At 56.0% G+C, this 27,196-nt stretch overlaps 3 protein-coding genes and 1 long non-coding RNA gene across 8 annotated transcripts; 1 reads left to right on the top strand and 3 right to left on the bottom strand.

The window, feature by feature from the left end:
* Nucleotides 1–311: 311 nt before the first annotated feature.
* Nucleotides 312–10,041, bottom strand: CDH16 (cadherin 16). Of its 2 annotated transcripts, XM_037041572.1 has the most exons (19): nucleotides 9,927–10,041; nucleotides 9,577–9,790; nucleotides 8,872–8,929; nucleotides 8,516–8,599; nucleotides 7,988–8,143; nucleotides 7,780–7,918; nucleotides 7,287–7,445; nucleotides 6,245–6,441; nucleotides 5,472–5,594; nucleotides 5,111–5,261; nucleotides 4,655–4,882; nucleotides 4,484–4,560; nucleotides 4,223–4,411; nucleotides 3,881–4,122; nucleotides 3,177–3,310; nucleotides 2,154–2,402; nucleotides 1,886–1,993; nucleotides 1,517–1,633; nucleotides 312–698 (listed from the first exon to the last, which is right to left on the bottom strand). In XM_037041572.1, the coding sequence occupies exons 3-19, from the start codon at nucleotides 8,914–8,916 to the stop codon at nucleotides 601–603; spliced, it is 2,496 nt and encodes an 831-aa protein (XP_036897467.1). In that variant the 5' UTR covers nucleotides 8,917–8,929; nucleotides 9,577–9,790; nucleotides 9,927–10,041; the 3' UTR covers nucleotides 312–600. The 2 variants fall into 2 exon arrangements, with proteins under 2 accessions (XP_036897467.1, XP_036897466.1); XM_037041571.1 differs by lacking the exon at nucleotides 9,577–9,790.
* A 2,901-nt stretch (nucleotides 10,042–12,942) lies between these two features.
* On the bottom strand, nucleotides 12,943–16,232 carry RRAD (RRAD, Ras related glycolysis inhibitor and calcium channel regulator). Its single transcript, XM_037041570.1, has 5 exons — nucleotides 16,080–16,232; nucleotides 15,499–15,871; nucleotides 14,751–14,824; nucleotides 14,418–14,622; nucleotides 12,943–13,595 (listed from the first exon to the last, which is right to left on the bottom strand). The coding sequence occupies exons 2-5, from the start codon at nucleotides 15,854–15,856 to the stop codon at nucleotides 13,318–13,320; spliced, it is 915 nt and encodes a 304-aa protein (XP_036897465.1). The 5' UTR covers nucleotides 15,857–15,871; nucleotides 16,080–16,232; the 3' UTR covers nucleotides 12,943–13,317.
* A 5,211-nt stretch (nucleotides 16,233–21,443) lies between these two features.
* On the bottom strand, nucleotides 21,444–23,303 carry CIAO2B (cytosolic iron-sulfur assembly component 2B). Its single transcript, XM_037041569.1, has 5 exons — nucleotides 23,112–23,303; nucleotides 22,875–22,954; nucleotides 22,494–22,619; nucleotides 22,027–22,072; nucleotides 21,444–21,661 (listed from the first exon to the last, which is right to left on the bottom strand). Exons 1-5 carry the CDS (start codon nucleotides 23,257–23,259, stop codon nucleotides 21,564–21,566), a joined length of 498 nt encoding a protein of 165 aa, XP_036897464.1. The 5' UTR covers nucleotides 23,260–23,303; the 3' UTR covers nucleotides 21,444–21,563.
* A 622-nt stretch (nucleotides 23,304–23,925) lies between these two features.
* Nucleotides 23,926–26,369, top strand: LOC118983972 (uncharacterized). Of its 4 annotated transcripts, none has more exons than XR_005065826.1 (5): nucleotides 23,926–24,055; nucleotides 24,568–24,643; nucleotides 24,778–24,856; nucleotides 25,692–25,792; nucleotides 26,317–26,369. It is a non-coding gene; the product is annotated as an uncharacterized LOC118983972 (long non-coding RNA). The 4 variants fall into 4 exon arrangements; XR_005065825.1 differs by having other exon boundaries at nucleotides 24,568–24,657; XR_005065827.1 differs by lacking the exon at nucleotides 24,568–24,643.
* The last annotated feature ends 827 nt before the right edge of the window (nucleotides 26,370–27,196 follow it).

Genomic DNA, 27,196 nt, shown 5'->3' with positions numbered 1-27,196 from the left:
AGTTTGATTCCCAGTCAGGACATAGGCCTGGGTTGGGGGTTAGGTCCCCGGTCAGGGAGTGTACGAGACGCAACTGATCAATGTTTCTCTCCCTCTCTTTCTCCCTCCCTTCCCCTCTATAAATAGATAAATAAATAAATAAATAAATTTTTTAAAAGAGAAATGATCCACCCTGCTCAAGATCTCACCAAGAACTCATATAATGCCCTTCGACTTTCCCTAGAGGGGACCCCAGCCTTTTTGCTCAAGTCCCCCGACCCTTTCTGTGCAGAAGGAGACAGGGAAGGGATGAAGGGGCAAGTGGACACAGGTAACAAACACACACCCGGACACTTGGACCTGGGCACAGCAGTCCCTTAGGGCCCATGCCCAGCTCTCTGAGGCTTTATTATTGGACCAACATGCCACCGTTTGGAGCGCTCCCACAGGCAGCCCGTAAAGTCAGCGTTCGGGCATGTCTGGTGATGTTGCCTCCACCCCAGGGCAGGCAAAGGACTTCTGAGCTAACCTGACTCCCACGGAGCTGTGGTGCCGGGCCCTCTCCTGGTAGATGCAGATGGAGCCAGAGGCCAACCTCTGAGCTGGAGCTGCCTGGACCATTCAAACCGCTGCCTTCAGGGGCACACTGTCCGCTGGCTGATCGAGGTCCTTCTTCCTCGCCAGAGTCAAGTGGGTGAAGATGAGGATGAGGAAGATGCCTGAAGGGCCCGAGAGGGATGGATCAGCTTTCAGAAGGGGCCATGGGACTTGTCCATCACTAGGGACTCCCTGCTATTGGCATTGGTTTAATGAGGAAGCAAAGTTTCCCAGACGGCATCCCCAAGAGTGGGCTGGCTTGACTGAAGTCCTGGCTCCTGAAGAAGCCCGACTGCTTGGCCTGCTCAACTCTCACCAAGCCCCGCCCCCTGAGGCCACCCACAATTCCCCAGCCTCTAAGGTTCCCTTCTCTGAGGAACAGTATGGGTAGGGGTCATCTGGGAGCCAATAACTTGTTTCCATGGACCTCTGAGAAAAGGCACATTGTAGAGCACATTGTGCTAGAACCAGCCAAGGAAACCAGCCAGGAGAAAATTTAGGGAGGGATAAAGAATAGAAGGGGATGGAGAGGGAGGCCTGGATTGAAGAGCTTCAGCTAGAAAGACCCGGGCTCTGCCACACCCTGGCTGTGTAGCCTTAGACAAGTTACTTTACCTCTCTGAGCACCAGGGACCTTATCTGGAAAATGAGGGGAGGCAGGGATCGACCTCACAGGGTTTTGGGGTGATTTCAATGCAATAATCCCATGCATGGCCCAGGGCTTGCCACACGGTCACTGTGTAGTAATGAAGCAGTAAGTGCTGCTACCAGTGATGACAATGGTGAGTATAACAGGAGGCAAGAGCATGATGACTAGGAGAGTTGGGGGGATCCTTCTCCAGCCTGGGGAGCACCATGGGAACAAGGGCTCCATTTACCTAGAGGCTGTGGCTCTGACTGCCCATCCCCCTTCCCCATGCAGGAGCCCAGCCTCCATTACCTATCGCTAGCAGGGTGCCCACGAGGATGCCCAGCGCTGACAGCTTTGTGGGCATGCCCTTCATGCGGCCCACCTTGAGCAAGCACTGTCCCTCCTTGTTGCAGCGGCACACGATCACTGGGGCCAAACAAGAGAAAAAGGTATAAGCTCGGGGGAGACGGGGGTTCTCACCAGCTGCTCAGAGCTCCCAACCTGGCCTGGCTGGCTGGCATGTGTGTTTTTGTGGATATGTATGTACTCATGTGTGGGGAGGGTACATGCTCCTCTGCGTGTGTGCATGTGAGCCTGCATGCACACATACCCAGTCCTTCCCCCTACATCCAGTGGTTCCCTCAGAAACTGCAGGCCTCACCTGAGCCTTGGCCTCACCTCGGACCAGGAGCTGCCACATATGGGTGTTCTGGCTGACAATTACAGGGACTAGGTATTCACGTGGCTCCACCCAGTGCAGGGCCAGGGTGAGATAGGCATGGGAACCTGTTGGAACCATAGTGATGGGAATCACTAGCTTGGGCAGACCATCTGGAGTCTGCTCCCCTTAGGCCCAGGCCCACCCCCACGATGGAAGAGCATCTCACTTCGAGCGCCACTCCCCTCCCACCTGGGCCACAGCCCTCACCCTTCCCCCTCCACACACCATTGAGAGCCTGGATGCGCCAATCCCTCTGCATTGTGGGGTTGGGGCCAAGGGCAAAACTGTAGGGACCATGCCCATCACCCAGGTCAGCGTCCTCGCTGGGTTGTCCTCCACTGACAACCACACCATGGTTCTTGCGGGGTGTGCAGAGGTGTTGGGTGGGCACAAGGGCCAGAGTTGGGGATGGAGCAGAAGAGGCCTTCAGGAAGTGGATCACAAGGGTCACAGAGGTGCTCAGTGTCGGCTCACCTGCAGAGGAGGCAGTGCTGAACTGGCCTGGGCCCTTGTGGGGTGGGTGAGTCTGGAGTCCCTTGGCTGGTCCCTTTCCACCCATCGGACTCGCCTGCTGATTTCCCTGATGCACCCCTGTCCTCCCCTCTACCACTTCTTACCATCCTTATCAGCAACGGCACACCAGTCTCCTTCTTACAATGTACTTCATCCTCCTCACTATCTAAACAGCTGCCTCATCTTTTTTTGTGTGCTTTTCTGGGTGCCAAGCTTGTCCTCACTCCCCCCAGTCCCACTGCTGGAGCCAGGGCCCGACAATGTGCAGAGGAGCTCACTCACACTGGGCCTGCGCTGCACCACTGAACGGCCCAGCTCCGAGCTAAAACCTGCCTCCCTGACGTACCCGCCCCTGAGCCAACTCTTCATCCTGTCAAAGTAGCATTCAGAGTCTTCCATACCTGGCCTCCGTGTCCCATTCAGGCTTAGCTGCTGGCTCGCTGGCCCAGCAGAGCCCCTGGCCCTCCTTCCACCTGCCCAGCCCCACATCTTCTGCTCCCAGCCTATGAAAAGCCCTCTGGGGAAAAGGGGCTGGGCTGGGAGATTGTGAGAGGGGTGGTCTGAGAGGAGAGGAGGCCAGACACTTTCAGAGGGGGACACTGGACCTAACCCCTCACCTCTCCCCCCTGCAGGGGGGTAGGCAGAGTAGATGGCAGCAAGGGCCCCAGGGAGGCAGCTCTGTCCTGCCTATCCATCTGTCCATCTGCCTGCCTATCCACTGCTGTCCAGCCATACCTGCATCCTGAGCCTTCACCAGCACTGTGTACATGTCTCCAGGCCGGGCACCCCGCAGGGGACGGGCTGTGTGCACCTCCCCAGAGACCTCTCTTATGTAGAGCCAGCCCTCTGAGTCATTGACCAGGGAGAACCTGAGGTCCAGAGAAGATGGGGAGGGGGAGAGGCACTGGGATGATATATAGGATCTTGCTCGGAGACTTCCAAGGCCATGTGACCAGCTAAAGTTTTATATCCTCTCTGTGACTTGGGGGTGACAGCAGTTCCCTGGGGTGCCTGATTTCACTCCCCAGCTCCAGGGGCATGGTGGGGCATGGGGCTTGAGCCACAGATACTATGGGTGGGGAAGGGACTTTCACAACCTGAGGGTGCCTAACTTAACCGCAATAGTCCCAGGTCACCCCATGAAGCGACCAGGACCAGGCAGCCTGTCTGTGCTGCAGACTGGGTGAGGGTGGCCGAGACAGCCCCGTCCGGCCAGCGTGGGAAGGCACCATCTGTGCTCACATGGGGTCCAAATGCCCCTCTATGTGTCCTGTCCAGCTCACCTGGCCCTGATCCTCCCCAGGGAGTCACAAGCTTGGCTTAGCCAGGTCTGAGGAATGTCGCAGGCCAGAGACCACGGGAGTTGCCTCTGAAGCCTGCGTCCTCCCTGGGGAGCTGGGCAGGTCCCACCCAAGGAAGGCACTGGGCTTTTGGCTCACCTGAGAGGCCCGCTCGTGGGGTCTGAGGGCTGGATGGTCAGCAGGAAGGAGCCGGCTGGGGAGTTGACTGGGATGCTAGCCTCATAGCTCTCTCGGTCCAACTTAGGGAGTGGCAGCACTCTCTCTACCAGCACCGTCACTGTGGCCGTGGCTCCAGGGCCTGCGCCTGGCCCCACCAGCGGTGCCACGCTCCGCACCACCACAACCAGCTCGCGACTTGGTGCTACCTCATAGCTGAGGTTCTGGAACGAGTGGGGCCTGGGTCACCATGTGGGCTGGCATGTGGCACACTTGTGCATACACAAGTGTATGTGTGCCTCTCTCCAACCCCAAGCCCTTTACCTTGAGGAGTCTCAGTTGGACATGATCAGAACCTGGCTCCCAATCCAGGCCGAAGGTCCCATCCATATCCCCTGCCTCAATGGCAAAGTCCATGAGGCGGAAGGCAGGCTCAAGGTCGGCATCGGTGGCTGTGAGTGTGGCCACCAGAGTCCCGGGCTCTGTGTCCTCTGGGAGGCTTATGGGCTCAATCTGAAGACATTTGGGTGGGCATGAGTGCCCCATCAGGGCCTTCCCAAGGTCTCCTCCCCTGCTCCTGCCTACCTGGGAAGTGGTGAACTCTGGAGCATGGTCATTGATGTCCATGACTGTGATGGTGACCTCACACGTGCTGCTGAGACCTGGAGCACAAGAGGGCACATTGGGGAGGCCAGGATAGAGACACCAGGCGCAGGGAGCCTGGGTCATCTTCAGGGTCACCATCAGGGTACTTACCGCCCTCTGCTCCTCCTAGGTCAATAGCCAGCACCTGAAGCAGGATGTGCTGGCCTGCATGCAGGGGGAGAGCCCCAAGGGTCACACTGCCCGAGGTGGAGTCTAGCTCAAAGGCTCTCCCATGGGTGCCCTCCTCAAGCTCAGGGCTCAGCAGCCGATACACAACATGGGAATTGGGGGAGCCAGGGGCATCCATGTCCTCTGCCAGCAGCCGAGTCACCTTGGTGCCTGGAAAGACAACACCCACATGGGTGGGACCAGGGCCCTACCCGGAGGCTTACTTCACCCACTCCTCTTGTGGGCTGGGCTGCACCTGAGCTCGTGTGTGTGTGTGTGTGTGTGTGTGTGTGTGTGTTTTGTGGAGGTCATTGAGGCTGGCCCCATCCTAAAGAACAAAATGCCATGGTTCATAAGACTTCACCCCTCCCCCATCCCCTGACACGGCCTATAGCCCACCTGGGGGACTGAGCTCAGGGAGGCTGATTGGGGAGCCACGTGGGGGGCAAAGAGGCGCATTGTCGTTCTCATCCATCACCACCACCTGCAGCTCCAGAGGTTCTGTGTAGTCTTCACCGTGGGTATTCTGAGCCCGCACCTGGAGCAGGTACTACAGTGGGCAGTGGGGGGCTTCAGATGAAGGCCGCAAGGGCCGCTCCAGCCCGGCCTGGGTCTGGGTTCCCTTCTGATGGCCAGCTCCAGCTTTTCTGGGCACTCTTTCACTGCCTCGGTGCCTGTGGGGGATGTGACACCCCCGAAGCCAACCAGACAGTGACCAAGCACCCCTTGGCACCCCCTCCTGGCTTCCCCTTCACCTCACCTCAGGCTGGACTTCTCGGTCCAACTCCCTGGCCACATAGAGTTTCCCCTCTGCGTCCACATCAAAGGGTCCAGGGGGCTGGCTCTCCAAGTGATAACGTACATTCCCCCCACTCCAGTGAACCTGGGGCGGGGGGGGGGACACAGAATGAGGACAACCCAGGATGGGAGGCAGGAACAGCATGTGGCAGCCCTCCTGTCCGACCGTTCTCAGGGGGGGAGCCTGGGCTCCAGTTACTGTGTGACCCAAGGCAAATTGCTGGCATCCCTGAGCCCAGGGGGTTCTTCTGTTTGGGGCACTTGTGGTTATGGCAGTTCCATGGTGGCTCTGCGCTGGTCCAAGCCTGCACCCTTCCCAAAGCCTGAATGACCAGGTTGTTTGATTCTCTTCCCTCAGGCAGGGCCTGACCCTAGGCTATTCCTCCAGGAGGCCTGAGACATTCCTGGCCCAAGCGATAATCCCCAAGGCAGCGGGGAGCAGCAGGGGGTGGCAGCTGTTCTCCTGAGGAAGCTGGGGCAAGCTCGGCAGGTCACAGCACAGAGCCACACCTGCCAGAGGATAGCAGGTGAGGGCTGTGGGGCTGGTCCCAGGGCCTTGAATGCCCCACTGCATAATGAGAACTGAGGGGGACGGTGGAGGGAAGGACACAGGTAGGAGAGGAAGAGGGGTCAAGCTGGGCCCCCTCTCAGACCCAGCCCTCAAATCTCCATGAGTCTCGGGCCCAGCTGAACCATCCATGGGGCTGCTTCAGCCACTGGCAGGTGCTTACTCACCTGGGAAATGCGGTGTGGGTACGAAACTTTGAGATTCTCCGCCAGGTGGACAGGATCCTGGGGTACCCAGGTGCTCCCTACTATGGAGACATCTACAGTAGCTGTGGCCTGGTGGCCTGAGGCCTGGTCACCCATATCCTTGACCTGTATCAATAGCTGGTAGGGTCCCTCTGGGGTCTGGTCTAGGCTGGTGCCCCCTAGAAGAAGCGGGGTTGTTAGCTGAGCAGGGCACTAGGGAGTAGGGTTCAGGCCACCCTTCTCAGCAAGGCACCTAACACAAAGGCAAGCATGTGGCAGGTGTTCTGGAGACTTTCTTGGCCGAGGGATGAGAAGGACTTCTGTCACCATTGTGAACACCCAACCAGGACCTGACAGTTTGCAAAGTCATTTTTATATCCATCCACACAATGAATGATTAGGCGACTGAATTCGTGGATCACCAGGACGGTGGGGAGGCGTGCATGCACAAATGGGTAGGTGAGCAGATGACCGGTTGGAGGAGTGGACGGTTGACTAGGTGGGTGGATGGGAGTTTGGGAAGCAAGAAGATGGATGGGGATTTGGGTGTGTGGTCGAGTTAGTTTGGATGGCTGTTTGGATAGATGGGCTGCACCTGTGATTGGGGAGCAGATGAGTGAATGGGTGGCTGGCTAGGCGGGTGCAAGACTGGCTTTTCTTCTTATCCTCAGACCATACCTCTGGTCTGAGCTCCCAGATCTAGGCCTCTCTTGCTGTCAATTAAAAGGTCCCCCAGCAATGTCCGAGGCTACCACCCCTCAGTCCTCTCCTACCCTTGTCCCTTAGGCCCAGCTCTCCAGAATGTAGGGCTGAGGCACTATATACAGACACCATTTCTTAACTCTCCATGCATGATTCTACCCCCATGCATGGTTCAAGTATGAACTTTTGCCTTGATATTCTCACCATCTAGAATGTTCTTTCCTCCTACTTTAGCTCTCAAGTTCCAACCCATCCTTCTATTACTACCTTCTGTGGTTTTCCCTGACTCTTCCCGCCCCCATCACACCCAGCTCAGGCTCACCCTTAGGACTGAGGGCCAGAGCCCCCAGCCGAGGCTCCAGCTGGAACATGTCTGGGAAAGGCTGGGCTGGGGCCTGGTTCAAGATGCGGAATCGAAGATCTGAGTTGGCTGTTCCTGATGCATCCATGTCCGAAGCCTCGAGGAAGAGGAAGGGAATGCCTGGTGTGTGTGGACAAGGCAGGCCATAAGGGATGTGGAGGATGAGAGAATCTCCCGCGCCTCCCTGTCTCTTCATAGTTCCTCCTTCCAGATCCATCATCCTATCATGACTAAAGGTAAGCCACAGCTTTTTGCTCCACTTTACAGATGGACAGAGGCCAACGTGGATGGGACTCACCAGAAGACCCTCAGCAGCATAGAGGGGTGCAGGATGGGACAGAAATTGGGCCACAGCTACCCTGTCCCTACGCTGACTCTGGCCATCTCTTCACTCTCTGCTCTCCCATCAGTGCCCACCTGAACTTGCTGTGAGTTGGCTGCCCGGGCCACTCACCAGGCCTGGTGCCCTGGCTCAGCTGAACTCTGTAGATGGCCTGGGAGAAATGGGGCACCTGGTCATTTTCATCCCTCACACGCACATGCACAGGCTGCGGGCCCCACAGGACACGTCCATCCTCAGCCTCTAGGGTGACCTGCAGGGAAGGGTATTTAGTGCCCTGCCCTTCCTTTGATGTTTTCCCCTGCACCTGGCCCAGCCCTACCTGTAGCTGGTACTCTGCCTGCTCCTCTCGGTCCAGGGCTCTGGTCACCAGCAGGAAACTGGAGTCAGGATCCACAGCAAAGAGGTCCCCAACTGCCATGGTTGAGTCTCCTGACAGCACAATCTGGCCCTCAGCTTTCTCACGGGGTAGTGGCAGCTGGTGGGGAAGAACACAAGTGAAGGGAGTAGGGATGGACCTGGGGGGTGCCGCCTCCACCCAATGACCCTATTTTATATTTGGGGAAACAGAGGCTCAGAGAGGCCTAGTGCTTACCTGAGGTCACATAGCCAGGAGATACCAAAACCGAGATTCAAAGCTAGAGCTCTTTCCCCTGTACCTGATGCTTCCTAACAGCCCCTGCCCTCCTTTCTAAAGCCCAAAACTCCTCTCCCAACACTTCCTTCTTTTACGGAAAGACCTACTTCCTTCTGGGATTAAAATCTTTCTAGTTATGCACACTATATCGCGTACTCTCCAGAGAGCAAGGTTCTTTGGAGTGAGCCAGAGGAAGAAGAGAAGGCAGCCCACCTTGGTCAGGTACAAAGGGAAATTTCCACCATAGTTTTCTGGGACTTCCACAGACAGCTCTGCAGACCGGGCCTTGGGAAGAGCCTGTGGGAAGATCTTCATCTTGTCACCAGGCTCTGTCTTCCTGCCATGGCACTGAGGATCTCACAGGGTGGAGAATTTCTGCCTGTTCCCTGCACCTAGATGTACCTTAGTGAATCCACCCTTGTGATCCCAAAACAGGTTTACAGCCACCTCTGCCCCCCTGCCCCCAACTACCACCACCCATGGTCATGTAACTGGTCAAGGTGGAGAGGGGAGCAAGGTTGCCAACCCCCAAAGCCAGGATCTGAGGGGGGGAGCGGAGCCCAGCTCACCTCGGGGATGGAGAGGCAAAGCAGCCACAACCAGGCAGGGACCATGGTCAGGATGGGCCTGAGGGACACGGCAGTGAGCATCCAGCCCAGACTGGTGGTTAGGACCTCCCTCCCACCACCCTTCCCCCTATGAAGTATCCCTCTTCTCATCCTCACGCAGCCCCAGGCCTTGGCTCCCCCAAACCCCATGGGATGTAACTGTCCCTCCTTCTTCAGCTGAACCTCCTGCTATTTAGTGACTACGGGGCTGGCAGTGAGGCTCCTCTTCCATCCCCTGTCCCCCTATGTTGCCCCAGCAACTCTCAGAGCTGCCCCTCCCCATCCCATGGAAATGAACACTGCCACCACACTCCCACCCTTGTCCTCTGCCTCAGCTCCTTCCAAACACGTAGACGGAAGGGACCTGATGACAGACTGGCCTCCTCTTCCTCCCCTTCAAAGGGCCCGTGGCTCCCCATTGCTTGCAGGGCAGTGGCTAGCTGCTCAGCCAGGCCCACCAAGGCCCCTAGGCCCAGCCACCCTGCTACTCCTTAGTTGTTGCCCCATAAAGATCTCCACGAGAGTTTCACCTTCAGACCTTGTCTCCTTCCCCCCCCGCCCCCCGAGCCTCTCCAAATTGTGGATCCCAAAGTAGTAATTTCCCAGCAGCCCTGAAAATCACAAAAGTTCGGAAAGACCCTGATGACTATGAAGGTCAGTTCATACAATTGCTTCCAGTTGCAGCACAGCCTGAAGGACAGGGCCTGACCAAGGTCACAGAGGATTCATTAACCACAGGCGAATTCTTCCTGGAACAGAGGACTCTTGGTTCAGGGTCTCCCGGACTGTTCTTCCTCCCACGGCCATCCTGGAGACTTGGAGTCCCCCCAGGGCAGGAGCCCTGCCCTCATCTCGGCATTTTCTAGCCCTCAGCATGGACCTGGGCACACAGAGCGTAGACAACCTCTCCGATCTTCCCTGGATGATGGGGGGACAGGGCAGTGTTCCTCCTTCTCCCTCCACCACCCCCACCTCGGCCCTGCCCACCCCCTATCCCCCCACTCCCAGCCCTTCACCTGCTGGTGCTGAAGCCTGGCTCCCTTGGTCCAGCTGCCAAGTGAGAAGGCTTTTTTCTCCAAGGAGTGCTGGCTGGACCGGCTGGGTGGAGTAGGGCAGGGCGGACACTTGAGCAGGTAGGCGGGCCCGCCACGCTTGCTCAGGAGTAGAAAACACCACTGGGCCCACAGCAGCGTGCCTGGCCCTGCCCAGCCCCCCAAGTTACTCATTGACTTTGGAAAGCTGGGGGCTGCTCAGCATCTGTCCCTGCCAGCCCCAGGAGGTGGGGAGATCTTCGGCCTGCACTCCTCCCATCCCTACACAGCCCAGGGGCACTTCTTGGCCCCCTGGGCTTGGAGGGTGCAGTCTACAGATTCAACCAGCTGTAGGTGGACAATATGCAAAAAAGAAATGGTTAAGTTGTTGTTGATGTGTAGTTAGGCCTGCAGTGGGTGCATCTTCCTGAACGTGCAGGGACTTTTTTTCTTGCCATTATTCCTTCAACACTACGAGTATAACAGCTATTTATGCAGCACTCACATTGTGTTAGGTTATGTAAAATGATTTAAGTATTAGGTATTATAAGATTAGGTGTTATGAAATGATTATAAAATATATTAGATATTATAGAGATCATTTAGAGTGTTCAGGAGGATGTGCATAGGTTATATGGAAATACTACGCCATTTATAGAAAGGACTTGAGCGTCCACAGATTTTGATATCTGTGAGAGTCCTGCAACCAATACCCTGTGGATGTGGAGGGATGACTGCTTTTTGTGTGGCTCCACCCTCAACCCCACATCTGCCCCACGCACAGCACCTGCAGCTCCACCTTGGCCCGCTCCGTTCCTTTTGTCTGGATGCCATTCCCACCCCTTCACGTGTCTGGGGAGCCCCTGCTCAGGGGTCAGTACTTAGCTCATAGTCCCTCCTCCAGGAACCCTCCCCTGAGCTCCCAGTCTCGTTCAAGGTTCTGCTTTGGGAACACCTCCCCGTCCCATGCTGGGTGTTCTCTCTGTCAGTGCAGAGAGAACACCAGATATTTACTGTCTGTCTCTTCCATCAGACTGTGAGCCCCTTCTGGGCAGCGCTCAGGGACCCAGCAATGACTTGGCCCTTGCCCAGCCTCGGCTGCTCCTGTCTGTCTCGTGGACCTAAGACAAGGAGCTGGAGGCTGTACGTGAAGGACAGATGAGCAGTGCATGGCCTGTACTAGGCGTCCAGGACTCCAGACCACCTACCGGTGGGGTGGGACAGTGGGTGGGGCACAGTAGCCCGTGAGACTCCCTGAGGCTCCCTAAGTGCTCACACTAGCTTCTGGACACTGAAAAGGCTGAGACAATAGACTGCTTCCTGCCTCTGAGTAGGACAGAGAAGACAAAACCAGCTCAGGTGACCTTGAGAGAATCGCCAGGCTGACCAGGGGCCCTTCCCCCAGTGAGGGCAGCCAAGCAGAGCCAAGAGAAGCTCCTGGAGCCTGGGAGTCCAGAACAAGGGGGGAGGGTGGGAAGGGTCACAAGGTCTCTGGTCCCTCCTTGTCCTCAGAGCTTCCCATGGTCTTCCCTGAGTCCTTCCCACCGCATATCTGGTTAGGTTCTCTCCGGCCAGAGGCTGCACCAGGAACCCTCAGCCGCACCCCAGCCTCATCTGTCACAAGCTGATTGCCTGCCTCAGGGTCACTCGGGCATCCCGGGCGCCCCAACCTAGAGCAGTGCAGTGTGGGGATGTTGAGACATCTCATGTGCATTAAACCTCTACTACGTGCCTGCTCTAAGTACATAACTTCACTATTCCACTCTGTTCTGAAGAGGACACCATCCCCATGTCACACACTGAGGCACAGAGAGGTTGAATGGTTTGCCGAGGGTCACAGAGTCAGTAAATGGCAGAACCAGGAAGATTTGGGTTGGATCCTTCTTCAGGCCTTGGGACCTTCACTTGCTGAGAAAACCATGCCTTCCACGTGCCTTGAAGTATGTTGGGGTGGGAGGTGCAGCAGAAGCTCTGAACAGTTAACACTGTGCTGGGGGGCATGTGGGTTAGTCCCAGAGGTCACATACACTGAGGAGCAGCCTTCAAACCTCCTCCTGTGGTTGAACAATGGCATCAAGACTTGAGCCAGGGTGCAAAGGCTCCCCGTGGAAGGAATAAATTGAACTAATGAAGGAATATATGAACCCTAGCCTGGAACTTTCTCAGAAACTCCCCAATCTTGTGCTGGGCTGTGCCCAAGCTCTGGAGACCATCCCTGCTCAGCCTGTGGTGGGGAGGACAAGCCCTTTAGCTCCCTATCTGCCATTGCTGAATGGGGACACTTGTTCTTGAAACAACATTCATAAAGCAGGCACCTGTGCCCACAAGGGCGCCCCTTCCTGAATGTGAGTGATGTGGAGACAGGCACGCCTCCATCGGTGAACATGTATACCTTCCCACACAGATTCAAGGCCTCTCATTCTAGGCAAGGAAGGGTCCATGGACTTGTTGCCCCAATACCACCGTAGCCAGCAGGGAGGTGGAGAGCCACTCAGAGTTAAGTCCACAGGATATGCCTTCCTTACTCCACCCTCAACAAGCCAAGGAGTCTTGAAGTCTTCTCCAACCACCCCACCTTGGGGGGTTTCCAGCCCCTCTGGAGGAAGCAAGGCAGAGACACTAGCCAGAGGGCCAGATCCAGGGCTCCTGTTTGGCCATAAGACCTGGAGCAAGGCATGGTCTCTTGGGCAGCCTCAGTTTTCCTTATACACAGTGGGGTGATTGAACCTTCAACCAGCTGGTCAATGCCAGGCCCCAGCACAGGAGAAGAATCTGGAAAACACCTGGGAGAGGTTTATGTCTCCCCCTGCTGCTGGGACCCCCAGCCATGCCCTGACCCTTTCCTGCCCCCTCTGGCTCAGCTGGCTGTATCTGGGCCCCAACATTCAGATAGTCAAGGCCACACACCAGGGTGGGGCAGGGAGTCACCATCCCTCAACTCTGAAAACGCTGCCTGCTCCTGCAGTGCCCTGCCCCATGAGGAAACACAGAGTCCACAGCCTTGACCTATCAGCAAATAGACTTTATTACAAAAACCTGCCTGTAAACAAATAGCCACTGCACTGGACAGCCACCCTCTGGGGCATGCACATGGGGCTGGAGAGAAAGGCAGAATCCTCTCCCCACACACAGCCCTGTCCCATGAGCTGGCCTCGGGCTGCTGCTTGGGACTCACGTGGGCCTGCCTAAGCACCTCTTTGGGCCCTGCCCTCGATGGCCAGTGGAAGCCACCTCCGCAGGCAGCACTGCCTGCCTGTGGCCATGAGGTGGGGGACACCCGAGTCTGAGCCAGCCCCGAGACCCCCCTAGGGCAGTTGCTGGGCCAGCCCACCAATCTGCCCAACTGTCTGCACAACGCTGTAGGTGGCCTTGAGGCCTAGAGCACTGAAAGGTCGTGGCAAGACTTGGACTTGGCACGAAAGGCCATCTTGCGGCTGTTGCGTGCTACGATGCGGCCCAGGAAGCGCTTCGCCTTCTTGCCAAGGCTCTCTCGCCTCCGGGTTCCTGCTTGCCGACGTGCATTGGCCTCTTTGCTGTCCCTGCGTAGGCGTATCTGGCGCACGATGCCCTCGAACAGCGCCTGGACATTGTGGTGGAGCGCAGCCGAGGTCTCGATAAACTTGCAGTCAAAAACCACTGCACAAGCCCGGCCCTCTGGTGAATGGGGAGAAGAACACACCAGTAAGCAAAGTGGGATGGTGAAGCATCCACTCAAATCCTGACCACCCCATGGCATCTGCTACTCAGGAATCTGTAGGTAAGGGACAGTGGAGCACTGGGTCCTCCACAGAAACAGAGACCCCAGTTCCTGTATGGAGAGTCCAAGGCGTTGCTGGTCACCCAACTGTGTGATCAAGTTTAAAGAGCTCACAAAGTCCCGAAAAAGGAGATTCATTTATTGAAATAATTTGAAGTCTGACATGCAAATGGAAGCGCCCTGTTAGTCAACACAGGAGAATGAGAACTTTGTTGGGTAGCTTGGTAAATTATGGTTTGATATTATGTTATGATGAATAACCAGTGGAACGGTGGGAATGTAACCAAGTCCTGCTTGGTACCTCTGAGAGGCTCAGTTCTGGGGCCACAGAGTAGGATACTGAGCCCAAGAAGGGAGGGTCTTCCCCAGCGGCAAGCCTACTTTGAGGCTGGCCCAGGCCCGGGATCCAGGTTCTGACCTCCTGGCCTGGTTCCATACACTGTCTTCACCCCTCATCTGTCAGGTCAGGGCCACAGAGGGCAAGAGGACCCTGAGGAGACCCAGCAGCATTCACCCCTCCCAGCACACTTGGTCCTTTCCCCAGCACTCTCAGGTTTTAGAAGTCCTGTGGGAGGAAGCTCTCCCCTCCCCCTCCAAGTTTTCTTCCTGGACATTTTTAGCCACTGATGACCATCCCCAGGGACTCAGGCTGAGTCAAGACTGAGTTGACCACAAGCCAGCCAGGATCTCCCTCCCTTTCTGACCCGCACCCTGCTCACCATCCAAGGAGACTTCACGAGAGCGCACCAGGTCACTCTTGTTGCCCACTAGGATGATGGGTACGTCGTCTGTCTGCCGTGCCCGCCGCAGCTGGACCCGCAGCTCTGAGGCCTTCTCGAAGCTGCCCTTGTCTGTCACTGAGTACACAATGACGTATGCATCCCCCATGGCCATGCAGTGGCCAGGTAGCCAGTGGCCCCCATCCTAAAGAACACATACACACACATCTACACAACAGGCCTCAGGCCCCAGCTATAAGGTTGTTACTTTCAGTAGACTCTGCTCCCAGCTCACCCCTCCCACCCTGCCCTGGGTCTCAACCTGCATCCTACCTGCTCCCAAATATCATAGACCATGAGCGATGCCTCTTCTCCATCCACCATGATGGAGCGATCGTACGTGTGCCCTAGACAGGAGACCAGTGGTTAGGTTATTTGCTGGCTGCCAAAAGCCTCCCCCCTCCCCCACCGCACACACACCAGCTTTCCTATTCTGGCCCTATTCCTCAACTCCTCCCCAGAGTCGCCCTCCCACCTCCAGACCTTCCTGTCCACTGCTGGCTGTTACGGGGCAACAGAAGTGATGGGGGTGGGAGTGGGGTGGAGGGCAGCTGTGCCTGGCCTCCACCTGGACGCCCCTTCCCCAAGCTACCAACATCCTGGGTGGCCAGTCCTGTGCTCCCTGTCCACCTGTTGCCTGACTCCCAGGGTGGCTCTGACCACGGTGGCCTGATTTAGAACAATGACAGTCACGTCCTCTGCAGGCCTCGGTCACCTAAGATGCCTTTCCTAGAAACCCCCTCTGGCTTTGTTCCTGTCTGCCCTGCAGGAAGGGGTGTCCTGCCCCTGCCCTAGAGTAGTCACGTGTACGCCCTGGGCCTTCTACTCAGCATCTCTTCCTCTGCCAGGGGTCCCTACTCCTTTAATTTCCTCAACTGTGAAATAGGTAGATAAAGGCATGTTTCTGAAAGTGCCTTCAGAACCCCTTGCTATTTGCTGCTTTTATCCCAGGTCCCCACCCCTGCAGCCCCTAGTCCTAACCCTGGGATCTCCCTTCCTTTGAACAGTCCCAACCCCTTACCTGTGGCCTCGGCTTCAGGCCCATCCTCTAAACCACCGAAGATACGCGCCAGAGCGCTCTTGCCCACGCCAGGCGCCCCCAGCAGCAGCACCTTGTAAACACTCTCGTCTGAGTCGCTGCCCCCTGAGCTAAGCGAGTCAGAGGAGCTCTCTGGCCAGTCCAGCCTCGGACCCTGGGTCCGAGTCCCCGCTGCCGCAGCCGTTGCCAGAGCGCTGGGAACTAGCGCCGCCTGCAGGTCGCGCTCGTCCACCGGCATGCTTCGGCGGTGGAGCGGAGGTGCTGCGCCCCAGGGTGTGCTGCCCCGACGGCGCTCGCGCTCCCGGCGGCTCCCTCCTGCTCCGCCGCCATTTAGAGTCATCGCGTTGGAAGCCGTCTGGGGAAGAATCGGGATGGCTCTTAAGCCACGGCGGAGATGGAGAGGGAGGCTGGACCCCGGGCGCGCCTCTGGACCGACGACCTGCAGGGGTCCCATCTCAGTCGTGAAGGTCTTTGCGCCCTGACTTGAGACCCATCCGTCTGACTCGTCCATCGGCAACCCTGATGGTGCGACCACCCCCATCCCGTTCAGACAGGACACTCACCCACTCGCACACAGACACAGTCAGGACTAGGTCCCGTGCTCGGATCGCAGACCCAGGCTAGGCTACTTGAGGCTGTCACAGAGGCTGCCTTCTCTGTCCGCACTGGGTCGGGGCTCCAAGAGCCGCCTATTTAAGCCTCTGCCCGCCCCCGCACTCGCCCCCTTCCACGCTGCGGCCGGGGCTGACGTGTCTGTCCCCCCTCCCCCCAGGAGGGATCCCACACCCTCCCCCTAGGACCTCACACCCACCGAGACCCCGCCCCATCCTCCAAGGCGGAGCAAGGCAAACTGGCAGACGAAGGTGGGGGGCGGGTGTCTGATTCGTTTGTGTGTGTGTGTGTGTGTGTGTGTGTGGAGGGGGGTGTCTGGAAGGCGCCGAAGAAGGGAGAAGGAAGGGGAGTGTGTGAATGGGGAGGGGAGGTGGGAGGGTGCCATCATAGGTGGGGGCAAGGACCAACCAAAGGTGCCGGCTCTCCTCTGGGGAAGAATTAGGTCTGGCCCTTTAATAAGTAAATTCTTCTTTCCCTCCTTGCCAGGTCCTGGCCTGTTGCCCAAGCAAGCAGAACATTTACAGGCTGGACAGACTTCACCCTTCCTCTGTCCGCTGACACCCACTCCCCACTGACGCATGTTCGAGCTAGAATTTAGGGGTCCTAAATCGGGCTTCTAGCCTCAAATCCAAGTTCTTCCCATTCCCCTCCTTGCCATGGGAAGTTGAAGTTTCTAGCTGATGAACCTGCCCTTCAGGCTGAGGGGGGCCCTTGAGCCTGAAGGGCTCATGGGGGGCCCATGAGCCTCTGGGGGCCCTTGAAGAGCTGTTTTGGGGGAGTGGGCAAGGAAGGGAGGTCCTCCGGCAGTGTGCTGCAGGTAGAGATGGGAGCTTCAATCCTGGGGAGGGGACCCCGGCCCCAAGAAGGGAAAGGATGAACTCTGCAACACCACCTCACCCCCCAGCACCCTCCACACAGCTGCCAGCAACTCTGCTAAAAATACCTGGCCCTGGCCCTGGTCATTCTGCTTCTGGGCTGGACGTTGCCCAAAGTAGAAGACATCCTGGCAGGCAGGCATCAGATGCCATCAGGAGCAGAGTGAGGTGGACCTGGACCAGGAGCCGCAACGGGGCTGCATCCAGCCACTTTAAGAGCCTTCAGTGTCTGCCTGCTTCCCTCTGGACCCGGTCTGGACCTGCTTGTTCAGGGCACACGCAAGGTTCAGACTCCCACCCAGGAAGCACACAGATGGGGAGGGGGGTTGAGAGGACCCCTTAGCCACCACTTTTTGTTACCACTTCCCAGGGCTCTCTCCTTCTTCAGACCTAGGGTGGCTGTGGGCACACAGAGGGGAGGTGTAATGAGAAGGCTTTGTCTCTAGTCCTGACACTGCGTCCTTGTTCCTGGGTTTTGCCTCCATCCCCGACTCTGGGTGTCCAGCTATAAACTGGGGATGTATGAGCTGTTCCACCCTGCTCATATATCTGGAGTGTGTGAAGGTTGGGGGTAGGCAGGCTGTGAGGTACTTTGTGACAGGGGCCTACTATCAGACTCTGACATTTGGTTGTGACAAGTGTGGCAGGAGTGGGGGCACCATTCAGGGCTCAGGTGACATCATAGATGGAAGGATCCTGGTGGGCTGTTGTAGGTTGTCATGGAGACCTAGTAGAGCTCTCTGGCTGCTGCATCAGTTTCCTTGGCAACATCTAAGAGGGCCTTGGAGTAAGGAGGGCCTGGCTAAGTAAGTGTTAGGGAGTTCGTGCAGACCCCTCTCATTCTTGAGGTCTCCAAAGTAGGCAAAGGCTGGACTGGGGGACTGCCTGTCCATTTGTGTTCTTCATGTGGCCTGGAGGGTCTTGGGGGGTCATGCTGGCTCTGGCTTCCTGGACTAGCTCCAGTGGGAAGGAGTCCAAGGGTCAAGCTTCGTGTCAGAGGACACAAGTCTCCAGAGCCAGCAAACTGCTTCCCATCAGGATCCTGGCTGGCCACTCATGGCCCCTCCAATCAACATGACTTTACCATTAAAAAGAGCACCTGGATATCTGACGGAGGGCGGGAAGGTGTGTGTGGGGGGGGTACCTGTGGCTCTTCCCAGCAGGGAGTCATGCAAGGAATTGGCGCTGGGTTTCCCCTCTGGTAATCTGAGCTCTTGGCCTCCCCAGTGTTTCTTCATTGCCAGGGGAACTGCGTCCACACTGGGCCACTCAGTCACCAGGCATTCTCCGGCAGCCAGAAACACTCAACTCAAGCCAAGGTACGGCCAGGAGCCCCGGGACCCAAGACCAGGACTCGACCTTCAGACACCCCTTACCCCCACCCCCTGGGCCTCTCGCCTTTCTGGACAGCCTGACCTTCAAATCCCAATTCTGCCCCTCACTAGCTGTTTCACCTGGGCCCATTTATCTTGGCTGCACCTCCATTTCCTCCCGTGTAAAATAGGGATAATGCCTTCTTGGGGGGTATTATAAGATATAAATAAAGTAGTTGGCACATATCTGCCGTATAGTATCTCCATGTGAACACTTTTGTTTTTCATGCTTGGTTGGACAGGGCAGGTTTGAGTGACTCCGTGGGCCCTGTCCTGCTTCTTTCCTGCTTCCGCTCTGTTCTCAGCTGCCACTTCTCTGTCCCCCATACCCACTGTCCCTCCGTGGGACCCCACACTTCCTTCTCCCTTTGGTAGCGACATGTTGCAAGGGGGACATGGCTGGGTTTCAGCAGCCCCATCTCCTCTCACACAATGGCCCCACACCCTGGTTCCTCCGTTCTGTTCTGAGGCTCCATTCATTTATTCCGCTGCCCCCTGCTGAGTACCTCTGTGTGCCCCAGCCCCTCGTGCTGTGGGCATAACGGCAGGCAAAAGTCCACATAGCTGAGCATGTTCACACGTGTCATCTAGTCCCTGGGTCATTCCAACTTAACTAGGATTTGTTGTTCCCATTTTGTAGACATGGTAACCGAGGCCTGAGAAGTCATAGGCCAGAAACAGCAGAGCCAGACACACCTGGTAAAAGGCTTTAGGGACCTCAGACTTCACCCCCCTCTGCTCTGTACCCATGTCCTCAGATAGCAGCTGGGTTCCAGAAAGTTCCCTGGGCAGTAGCCCAGGATCCACAGATGGTGTCCCTGCAGGCAGCCAGGGGCCAGGCACAGATGAGTCAAGACTGACAAGGGGACTATCTGATATGCCAGCTGTGACATGATCAGCTTGATATCCCTCAGCCACCATGGCCTTGACTGCCAGGAGGGCCAGCTGAATGACTCAGTGACACCTGCCTCCCCCATGACCTCCCAAACCCAGCTGAACACACTCAATCACAGGGGTGTCCAACCTGCAGTCTACCACTAAGCTGTGAATGCGGCCCAACACAAAACTGTAAATTTACTTAAAACATGACATTTTTTTGATTACACATTGCAATGTATTTAATGTGTGGCCCAAGACGACTCCTCTTCTTCTGGTGTGTTGCAAAGACACCGGAAGGCTCAATGCCCTAGAGAAACCACGTGCAGAGGTACACACGTGGCAAAGCTTACAGCCAGGTACTGGTGGTTGGGAAGGCTCCCTGGGGCCTGAGGGGCCCTGGCTGGTCACCCAGCCTCTCTCTCGGGAGCACTAAGCTTCTCCATCTGTGGAAATGGTGGGGCAAGGGTTACATCACCTGGGACATCACCTGAAATGAGCCCAGATCCATTTTAAATCTCCACAGAGCAGTCCCAAGCGATTGCCATGACTATCCCCATGTTACACATGAAGAAACTGGGTGACACGTGCTGGTGACTCCACCTCTCAGAGCTTTGGCAGTCAGATCTTGGTCACTAGGCAACCAAGCCACGCCCTCCTGGGGTTGGGGGTTGGGGGTGCTCAGAGGCCTTTTCATCCAGGCAACAGTGCCCCCTGCCAGCTGTGCCATACCAACTAAAATGCTTAGGTTCCTCTCTACTCCCTAGCTGAAGGTATTGGGGAGTAAATTACTTATTCTAGAAGCTCATCTCCTCACCTGCAAAATAGGATAATAAAGAATAGCAACTGTCACACGGAGCTGGATCGAGAATTGCCCACCTAGTTAGTGTCTGTAGAGCTCCTCAGGCTCCATGTTGTCGGCGGCCCTTAAGAACAGGTTTGCCAAATGCCCAGGCTCCCTGCTGAGGCCTCAGGGGGTCTCTGCCCAGTCCCATCTGAGCCTCAGCAGGGATGCAGCTGGTGGAGCAAAGCATCTATTTATCCAGAGAGGAAGATACCAAGGCAGGGAATCAGGCATTACAGCTCCTAACTGGCTGATCCGCAGTCTAAGCCCCAGGGTCTGTCCTGGTGACCAGCTGTGCTCTGGTCACAGTACAGGGGGAGGCGGAGGCCCCAGACCTGAGCACCTGACAGTGACGCACACCTCGTTGGGAGCTGGGGGAGAAGGTGCTTCAGCTTCCTTTCAACAGAGAAATCTGACATCACTGCCCTAACCAGGGGACTAGACTGAGGGTCACCAACAGTGAGACAAGCTGGTATCGCACACCTACTGGTGGATGCGAAAGGGTACATACAGAACCCCCGAACTCAATCTACTTCTAGTTTACAGGAAACACAGCAGACAAAGGAACAAATTAGATTGTGTCCAGTACAGCTCACCCAGACTTTTCCAAAAAGTCACTGGCAAAAAAGAAAAAGGAAGGGGTTGGGAAGAAAAGAGACAGCAACCAAATGCAAATACCTGAACGCTGATTGGAGCCTGATTAAAAAAAACAATTGTCAATGATGTTTTTGAGAAATTCATATGACTGGATATTAGATGACACGAATTGTTCATTTTTTAAAAAGATTTTATTTACTTATTTTTAAAGGGGAAGGGAGAAAGGGAAACATTCACGTGTGGTTGCCTCTTAAGCGTCCCCTACTGAGGACCTGGCCCACAACCCAGGCATGTGTCCTGACCAGGAATCAAACCAGTGACCTTTTGGTTCGTAGGCCAGCACTCAATCCACTGAGCCACACCAGTTGGGGCTAGAATTGTTCATTATTTTGGCCACCTAACAGTACTGTGCTTATACAGGCTTACTCTTAGGAAACACAGGATGAAATACTACTTAGACATAAAGGGTCCTGTGTCTGCAGATTACTGTTAAATGTATTTTTAGTATACACATGCATAAATAAAGCCAATGCTGCAACTGTTGAATCCAGGTGGTGGATATATGAATGTGTTCACTACACCACTCTTTCCACTTTGGGGGTATACTTGCAACTTTTCCTAATCAAACCATTGGGGAAATTTTTTTAAATGAACTGCATCTCATTAAATGACCTGGCCAATATAGGTACTCACTATGAACCCCCCTGCCAAACCCCGAGAGACTTGGAAATGAAAGACTCTAAGGCATGCTGGAACATGAATATAAATTAAGGGTTTATTACAAAATGCAAAGCGTTAGCTTCTCATTGTCAGTGGGTCAAGAAAACAAGGCAAGGAGCCCTGGGTGAGGCTAGGGATGAAAAGCCAGGCTCAAGAGCGTGCTGACAGGCACTGGTTCACAACCTCCAGAAGGTGGGTGTTCTCCAGGGCAGCTGCCACCCGCTCCTTATCTGCAAGTTGCTTGTTCACTGGATGGGAAGGAGGGAGTAGTAAAATATATATACCTCCACCAACGAAACACCCTCCCCCATCACCCCCTTACCAGGACCCCAAGCCTCGATCAGGCTACCTGAACCACCTGAGTGCACACCTGGGATCCCTCCCACCTGTCTGCTCATATCTGCCTCCCGTACTGTAAAACCTGACACACCCTGGCCCTGTGTCATTAGGAGAGGGAGAACAGGAGTGGGGGACATAGTCAGTCAGTCCAGCTTCAGTCTAGGCTTTCACCTCCACTGAAGAGTCCCCCACCCAACAGCCACCCACCCCTTGCCCCCCAAACCACCATGGCAAGGGGGAAGCCTCAGGGCCAATGCCTCAACACCATACTTACCTGCATGCTCTGAGGCATGGGTCCCTGGGGTAATGTGCACATCCATCTGGGAGGGAGACAGGCAGAGCCTGAGCACTCAACCACCTGTCTACCCGTCTTTTCTCTCCCCTACTCACCACCTTCTAATCATGTGTCTGGACTCTGACCCTTCCGGTTCACCCCAAACCACCCACAGTCACTCTATTTCTCCCCAAAGGCTTGCCTGTGCCCCAATCCCGCTCGAAACCTATCTACAGCTCCCTACTGCCCTCCCTGCCACACTTCTCACAACTCTTCTGCACTTTCCGGCTCAGGCCTTTACTCTTGTTGCCCCATACCACTGAAAGGCTTCTCCCAGTTTCACCTCTGTTAACTGGGATCCTGTCAGGTCTTATTCTGATGTCCGTGTTCATCCTCTTCTTGTTCTTGTTCTTCTCAGTAGCAAATAACTACACTTGCTCCATCCCCAGCACTCAGTTCCAACCTACCTTGAAACGCTGGGGGAGAGATCGCAGAAGCTTGACTTTGATGGACAGGCCAATAAGGGTAGCCATGCTGCAGTGAGGAATGGTGGGTGTGAAGGCCACTGCCACAGTGCTCTCGGGGTCACTCACCTGGTTGGGGGTGGGATGTCAGAACCCTTGGCCCGTTCATCCCAGAGCCCCTCTTCTTAGTTTGTTGCTTCAGGCAAGTCTTCTAACCTCTATGGGCCTCAGTTTCCTCATCCATAAAATGGGCACAACAATCCCCTCTCCCAAAGATCCCCTGAGGAGTCCCTGAGCTAAGAGAACAACCACCCCTTAATTCACAGCTGAACCCTTCTGACTCTCCCGAACAAGTAGCTCCCCTTGGACGCTGGGCTGACTCACCTGAACCCGGACCTGCTCTACTACGTTCAATTCTTCTAGCGTCAGTGGATGCTCCGGGTCATTGATGGAGCGAATCAGATGTAGCAAGTGAAGGAAAAGGGACTCTGGCGCCTTTTCCCACTCAGAACCCTCCGCCAGGAATGCCTGGCCCTGACACAGCTCCACCGACTCCTGGCCATCACGTCATCCCCCTCCCAGTGCCCAGAGGACACGCCCGCGCCCGGCAGCGGCGGATATCGAAGATCTCGCGCGCGTCGATGCTGTCTGGAACCTGCTCGTCTTCCTCGCCCGCGGTCACCGGCCGCTCCCCAGAGCGCTCGTAAATGAGGGGGTTAGCGTTCTCCAGGAGGCCGCCCCCCACCCCGCCGCTGCCACCGCCCACCATCGCGGAACCGCTACTGGCCACAGTCGGCGGGCACTTCCGCTGCTAACGGCGCACTTCCGGGGAACGGGAAGGGGCGGGGCGACGGGGTCGCACGAGGGACACGCCAGGGACCCGCAGCCCAGTGTCCTCAGCCTGGGGTTTGGAAGGGGCCGTGGGCTCCGGGTGCTCCTTTCGCGGACCCGGTAAGGTGCGACAGTTCCAGCAACTGCACAGAGAAGGTGACGCTGGGCGGTGCGAGCCGTAGCTTGCTGGACCAAGGCTGGTCCTCGGGGGCGCTGAAGACCGGTCTGAAATTGAGACTGACGTATCTTCGGGCATTTTCCTCTGGGCAGTCTGCCCCTTAGGCCAAGCGGGCGCTCCCGTGCCCAGAGTTGCCTCTATCCTGGCTCAATGCACTGCGTTTCGGAACCTCCCGAGGGCGCGACTGCATCCCCTGCTGCACGTTGTGCCCGGGAGTGCCCTGCCGAGCCCCCACAGCGCGGGCTAGAAGGCGTTCTTTGAATGTTTATTAAGTGAACCTTGCCTGGTCAGGGGAAGGGTCATCGGTTTGATTCCAGGCCAGGTTCCCAGTAGGGTGCGCGCGAGAGGCAACCACACGTTAGTGTTTCTCTCCTCTTTTTCCCTCCCTTCCCTTCTCTAAAAGTAATAAAATTTAAAACGTTTAAATGTTTGTTAAATGACTGGCCTGGGACGGACAATAAAGGGATGAAGAACCTTGAAGGTGGACCCAAGAGACATCCCTGGAAGCAAGGAGGAACTTTCAGGATGAAGGGTATTCACACCTCTCTGCCTTAAGGTAGTTCCCATTTCTCCATCAACATGTACCTCATTTAGGAAGCTCACCTGGGTCCCTGGCTTATTCCCTTGTTGCTCCCTTACTTGGCCCTGGAACACCTTTGTCAGGCCTGTGACTATAAGAACAGTGAGCTAGGGTTTGAGGAGAGGGTTCTGGGTATTGCGGATGGGCTGTAGAAGCCTCTTGGTCCCTTCAGAGGTGGCCCGATAGAGTCTGAGCAGAGGCGGAGTGGCCATGCCAGTGCCTGCCTGCTACTGGCCTTTGCCCTCTGAGTGCCACTGTCCTGATAGACTCACCTATCCATACCTACTCCCTGCCCAGTCCAAACTCTGGACTTGAAGGAGGCAGTCACTGATCCTGGGGGGTGGGTGGGAGAGCAGTGTGCCCCTCTGTGAGCCAACCTTGCAATTGGACTTCCAGCAAGGATGAGTACAGTAGCCTGTGGATGCCTGCTTCTCTATGAGGGTGAGGCTCCCGTAGGGGGACCAGGTCTGACTTGCCAAAGTTTGCAGATGCTGGACCTGAGGCAGGGTTGGAAGGATGAGGGAGCTTGGGGACCCTGTGCCAGACCCAATGCAACCACCTAGGGTGAGCTCCTTGAGGTGGTTGTCTCATCCCCTTGGTGAGGCCCAGCCCCAATCTGCCAAGTGCTGGAGAGCCCACTCTTTGTAGGGGGGGCTCAGGCCCAGCCTACCCCAACTTCAGACTTCCCAACTACCCAGGGCTTGAAAATCTCTGACACCCAGAAGGAAATGAACAGAGACATTGAAAGCTATCCTGCAGACAATATTAACCTTGATAGTAAGGCTCCTGGAGTCCTACCCCAATGGAGAAGGTCTCCTCTCCTGTCTCAAGGCAGGAGAGACCCATCACCCAGGTATCTTATCCATCTAGTGTTTCCCATGAATAAAGTCTGGCCTCACCCCTTCCCCTGATTCTTACCCCATCCCAGGGTCCAACTTCCGACCCCTGTCCCTGCTGCCTCCCTGCCCCTGCCAGCTTGCCTCACCTGACTCTTCCTGATCCACCTGGGGTAGATGTTGCCTCCTGAGTTTGGTGACTATTGATGGAGGAGTACATGGGAGACAGTAGGGACCCCCAGGGCCTCCAAATCCAGTTCCATGAGATGATGGGGGACTCCATCTTGGCAGTCCTCACACTCCAAGGTGCAGGTTTTCAGTGTGAGCACATCTGTAACTAAGGCCAGACCAGCAAGATGGCAGCTCAGAGCTGCAGGTTCCAGGTGAGGTGTGTTGGTGTCTAGGTCCCAACCCATGTCTGTCTATTGGGCCTCTAGGTACCAGGTACTTGATGTCCCTCATCTTGGTAAATCTTTATGGCTAGTCCAAGACATTTCCTACATTTTACTGATGAGGAAACTGAAATTCAGTGACTTCCTCAAGACCACACCCAAGAAAGTTCCAAGACCTTAGTTTGAACCCAGTCCCTTCCCTCCGCCCTAGCTCCAGCCTGGGGCTCCCTCACCCCATCGTCCAGATTCCAGCTAGTTATGGACGAAGCTGTGTCATAACTGTGGGTGATACAAGGAAGCTCTAGGTAAGGGGGTGCCATGCCATGACCTGTCCACCCCAAACCCTTAGGTTTCCATGCCCTGGTCTATTTCTGTGAATTCCAGCATTGGTCCAGCTTCTTCAAGGACAGCAAGCCAACCTATGTAAGGGGAGACCATGGTGATAAGATGTTCTTTGTCTTTGGAATCTTCCTGGAGCAACCCCGGTAAGTCTTCCTGGATGGGTCCCTCAGAGGCCCCGCGTTCCCAGGATGTGGGACAGGATGTTAGCTGGACCCCTGAGAGAGAGTGATTGCTCCCACTGTACAGATGAGGAAACTGAGACCCAGAGAAAGAGGCCAGGGTTAGGTGTCCAGGGTCTTACTGCTAGAAAGGCAGAGCCAGAATAGAGTCCAAGACTCTTCAGACTGGGGCCTGTGCTCCCTTCGCCTCTCCCACCCTGACCATGGCCATCTGGCATGGGCGTAGAGGGGGATGTCTCAGAGGCATATTTGTTTCTTTTTTTTTTCTTTTATCCTTACCTGAGGACATACTTATTGATTTTAGGGAGAAGGGAAGGGAGGGAGAGAGGGAGAGAAACACTGATGTGAGAGAGAAACATCCCTCAGTTGCCTCTCTCACGTGACCTGTGACCAAACCCACAACCCAGGCATGTGCCCTAACTGGGAATTGAACCAGAAACCCTTGGCTTTGCAGGATGATGCCCGACTAACTGAGCCACACCTGTCAGGGCCACATTTGTTTCTTAAATGCTTTTCCAGTGGCAGAAGGAATGATGGTCAGGTCAGCCAGAGACAAGGATTAGTACATGGGGTTTGGGCAGGTAGAGGGCCTGGAGCTCCAGGGCTGTGGGAAGCAAGCAGAGAGCCAGGCCTGGGAAGGCGGGGAAAGAGCTAGGAATAAGCTAGGCCTGGGGTTGGTGGGTGTGGTGGGGGATGACTGAGTTGGAATGAGTGTCCTGGACTGAGGTTGGCCCTGATTCGGACCCTTGCCCTCTTGGTCTCTGTAGTTAAAGTCACTGTGGAAGTGGGCAGGAAAATGATGAAATATTGGGCCAACTTTGTTCAAAATGGGTGTGATGTCACACCCTACCTCGACCCCAGAGGGGGCTTTAAGCCAGCCAGAGTCCCCCTTTTCTGTGGTGACCTCATTAGCATACATGTGTTCTTCATTGCATGGTGGGCTCTTCCCCAGCTTCAGGACCCACATGCACAGAGAGGGGCCTTATGGGTGCTGGTCCATCTCTGGATGACTCAGAGGGGTGGCAACAGTACTGTGTTATATTACCAGGGGAGCCTCCCTGTGACAGGAAGGGACAAAACAGCCCAAGTTACCCCTGCCTCCTGGAGGAGCTGACACTCTAGCAGGGGGTAGTTTCTTTCCTACTTCTGGAAGCCCCTGCCTCTCATCCCCCAAGCCCACCTGGCCTGTTTGGTTGCCTCGCCTGACCCTAGTCAGGGTGCTCAGATCTGGGCTTCGCAGAGCTCACAGCCGTCCTGCACTGCCCTGCCAGGAGGGTATGTCCATAGGAGCCCCGACACTGAGGGTACAGCCTGCAGTGGGCCAGGCCCTGAAGGCCCACAGGTTCTGGTTATGGATGAAGACCCTGC

Source organism: Sturnira hondurensis, unplaced genomic scaffold (assembly GCF_014824575.4).
Source record: "Sturnira hondurensis isolate 20B ecotype Veracruz unplaced genomic scaffold, ASM1482457v3 Scaffold0003090, whole genome shotgun sequence".
Classification (NCBI taxonomy): Eukaryota; Metazoa; Chordata; class Mammalia; order Chiroptera; family Phyllostomidae; genus Sturnira; species Sturnira hondurensis.
The sequence above is the reverse complement of the archived record's forward strand: the minus strand, read 5'-3'. Positions and strand labels throughout refer to the sequence as shown.

What these genes read in the sequence shown, in the direction of transcription:
- RRAD (XM_037041570.1), bottom strand. Translation starts at nt 15,856, where the DNA reads ATGACTCTAAATGGCGGCGGAGCAGGAGGGAGCCGCCGGGAGCGCGAG. An exon ending in GCCTGAAGCCGAGGCCACAG is followed by an intron (nt 14,825 to 15,498) that starts GTAAGGGGTTGG and finishes TCTCCTGTCTAG; the next exon opens with GGCACACGTACGATCGCTCC. An exon ending in TCTATGATATTTGGGAGCAG is followed by an intron (nt 14,623 to 14,750) that starts GTAGGATGCAGG and finishes TGTGTTCTTTAG; the next exon opens with GATGGGGGCCACTGGCTACC.
- CIAO2B (XM_037041569.1), bottom strand. Translation starts at nt 23,259, where the DNA reads ATGGTGGGCGGTGGCAGCGGCGGGGTGGGGGGCGGCCTCCTGGAGAAC. An exon ending in CTCTCCCCCAGCGTTTCAAG is followed by an intron (nt 22,073 to 22,493) that starts GTAGGTTGGAAC and finishes TCTCCCTCCCAG; the next exon opens with ATGGATGTGCACATTACCCC. An exon ending in CCATGCCTCAGAGCATGCAG is followed by an intron (nt 21,662 to 22,026) that starts GTAAGTATGGTG and finishes CTTCCCATCCAG; the next exon opens with TGAACAAGCAACTTGCAGAT.
- CDH16 (XM_037041572.1), bottom strand. Translation starts at nt 8,916, where the DNA reads ATGGTCCCTGCCTGGTTGTGGCTGCTTTGCCTCTCCATCCCCGAG. An exon ending in TCCCTTTGTACCTGACCAAG is followed by an intron (nt 8,144 to 8,515) that starts GTGGGCTGCCTT and finishes CTTCCCCACCAG; the next exon opens with CTGCCACTACCCCGTGAGAA. An exon ending in ACCCACACCGCATTTCCCAG is followed by an intron (nt 5,595 to 6,244) that starts GTGAGTAAGCAC and finishes CCCCCGCCCCAG; the next exon opens with GTTCACTGGAGTGGGGGGAA.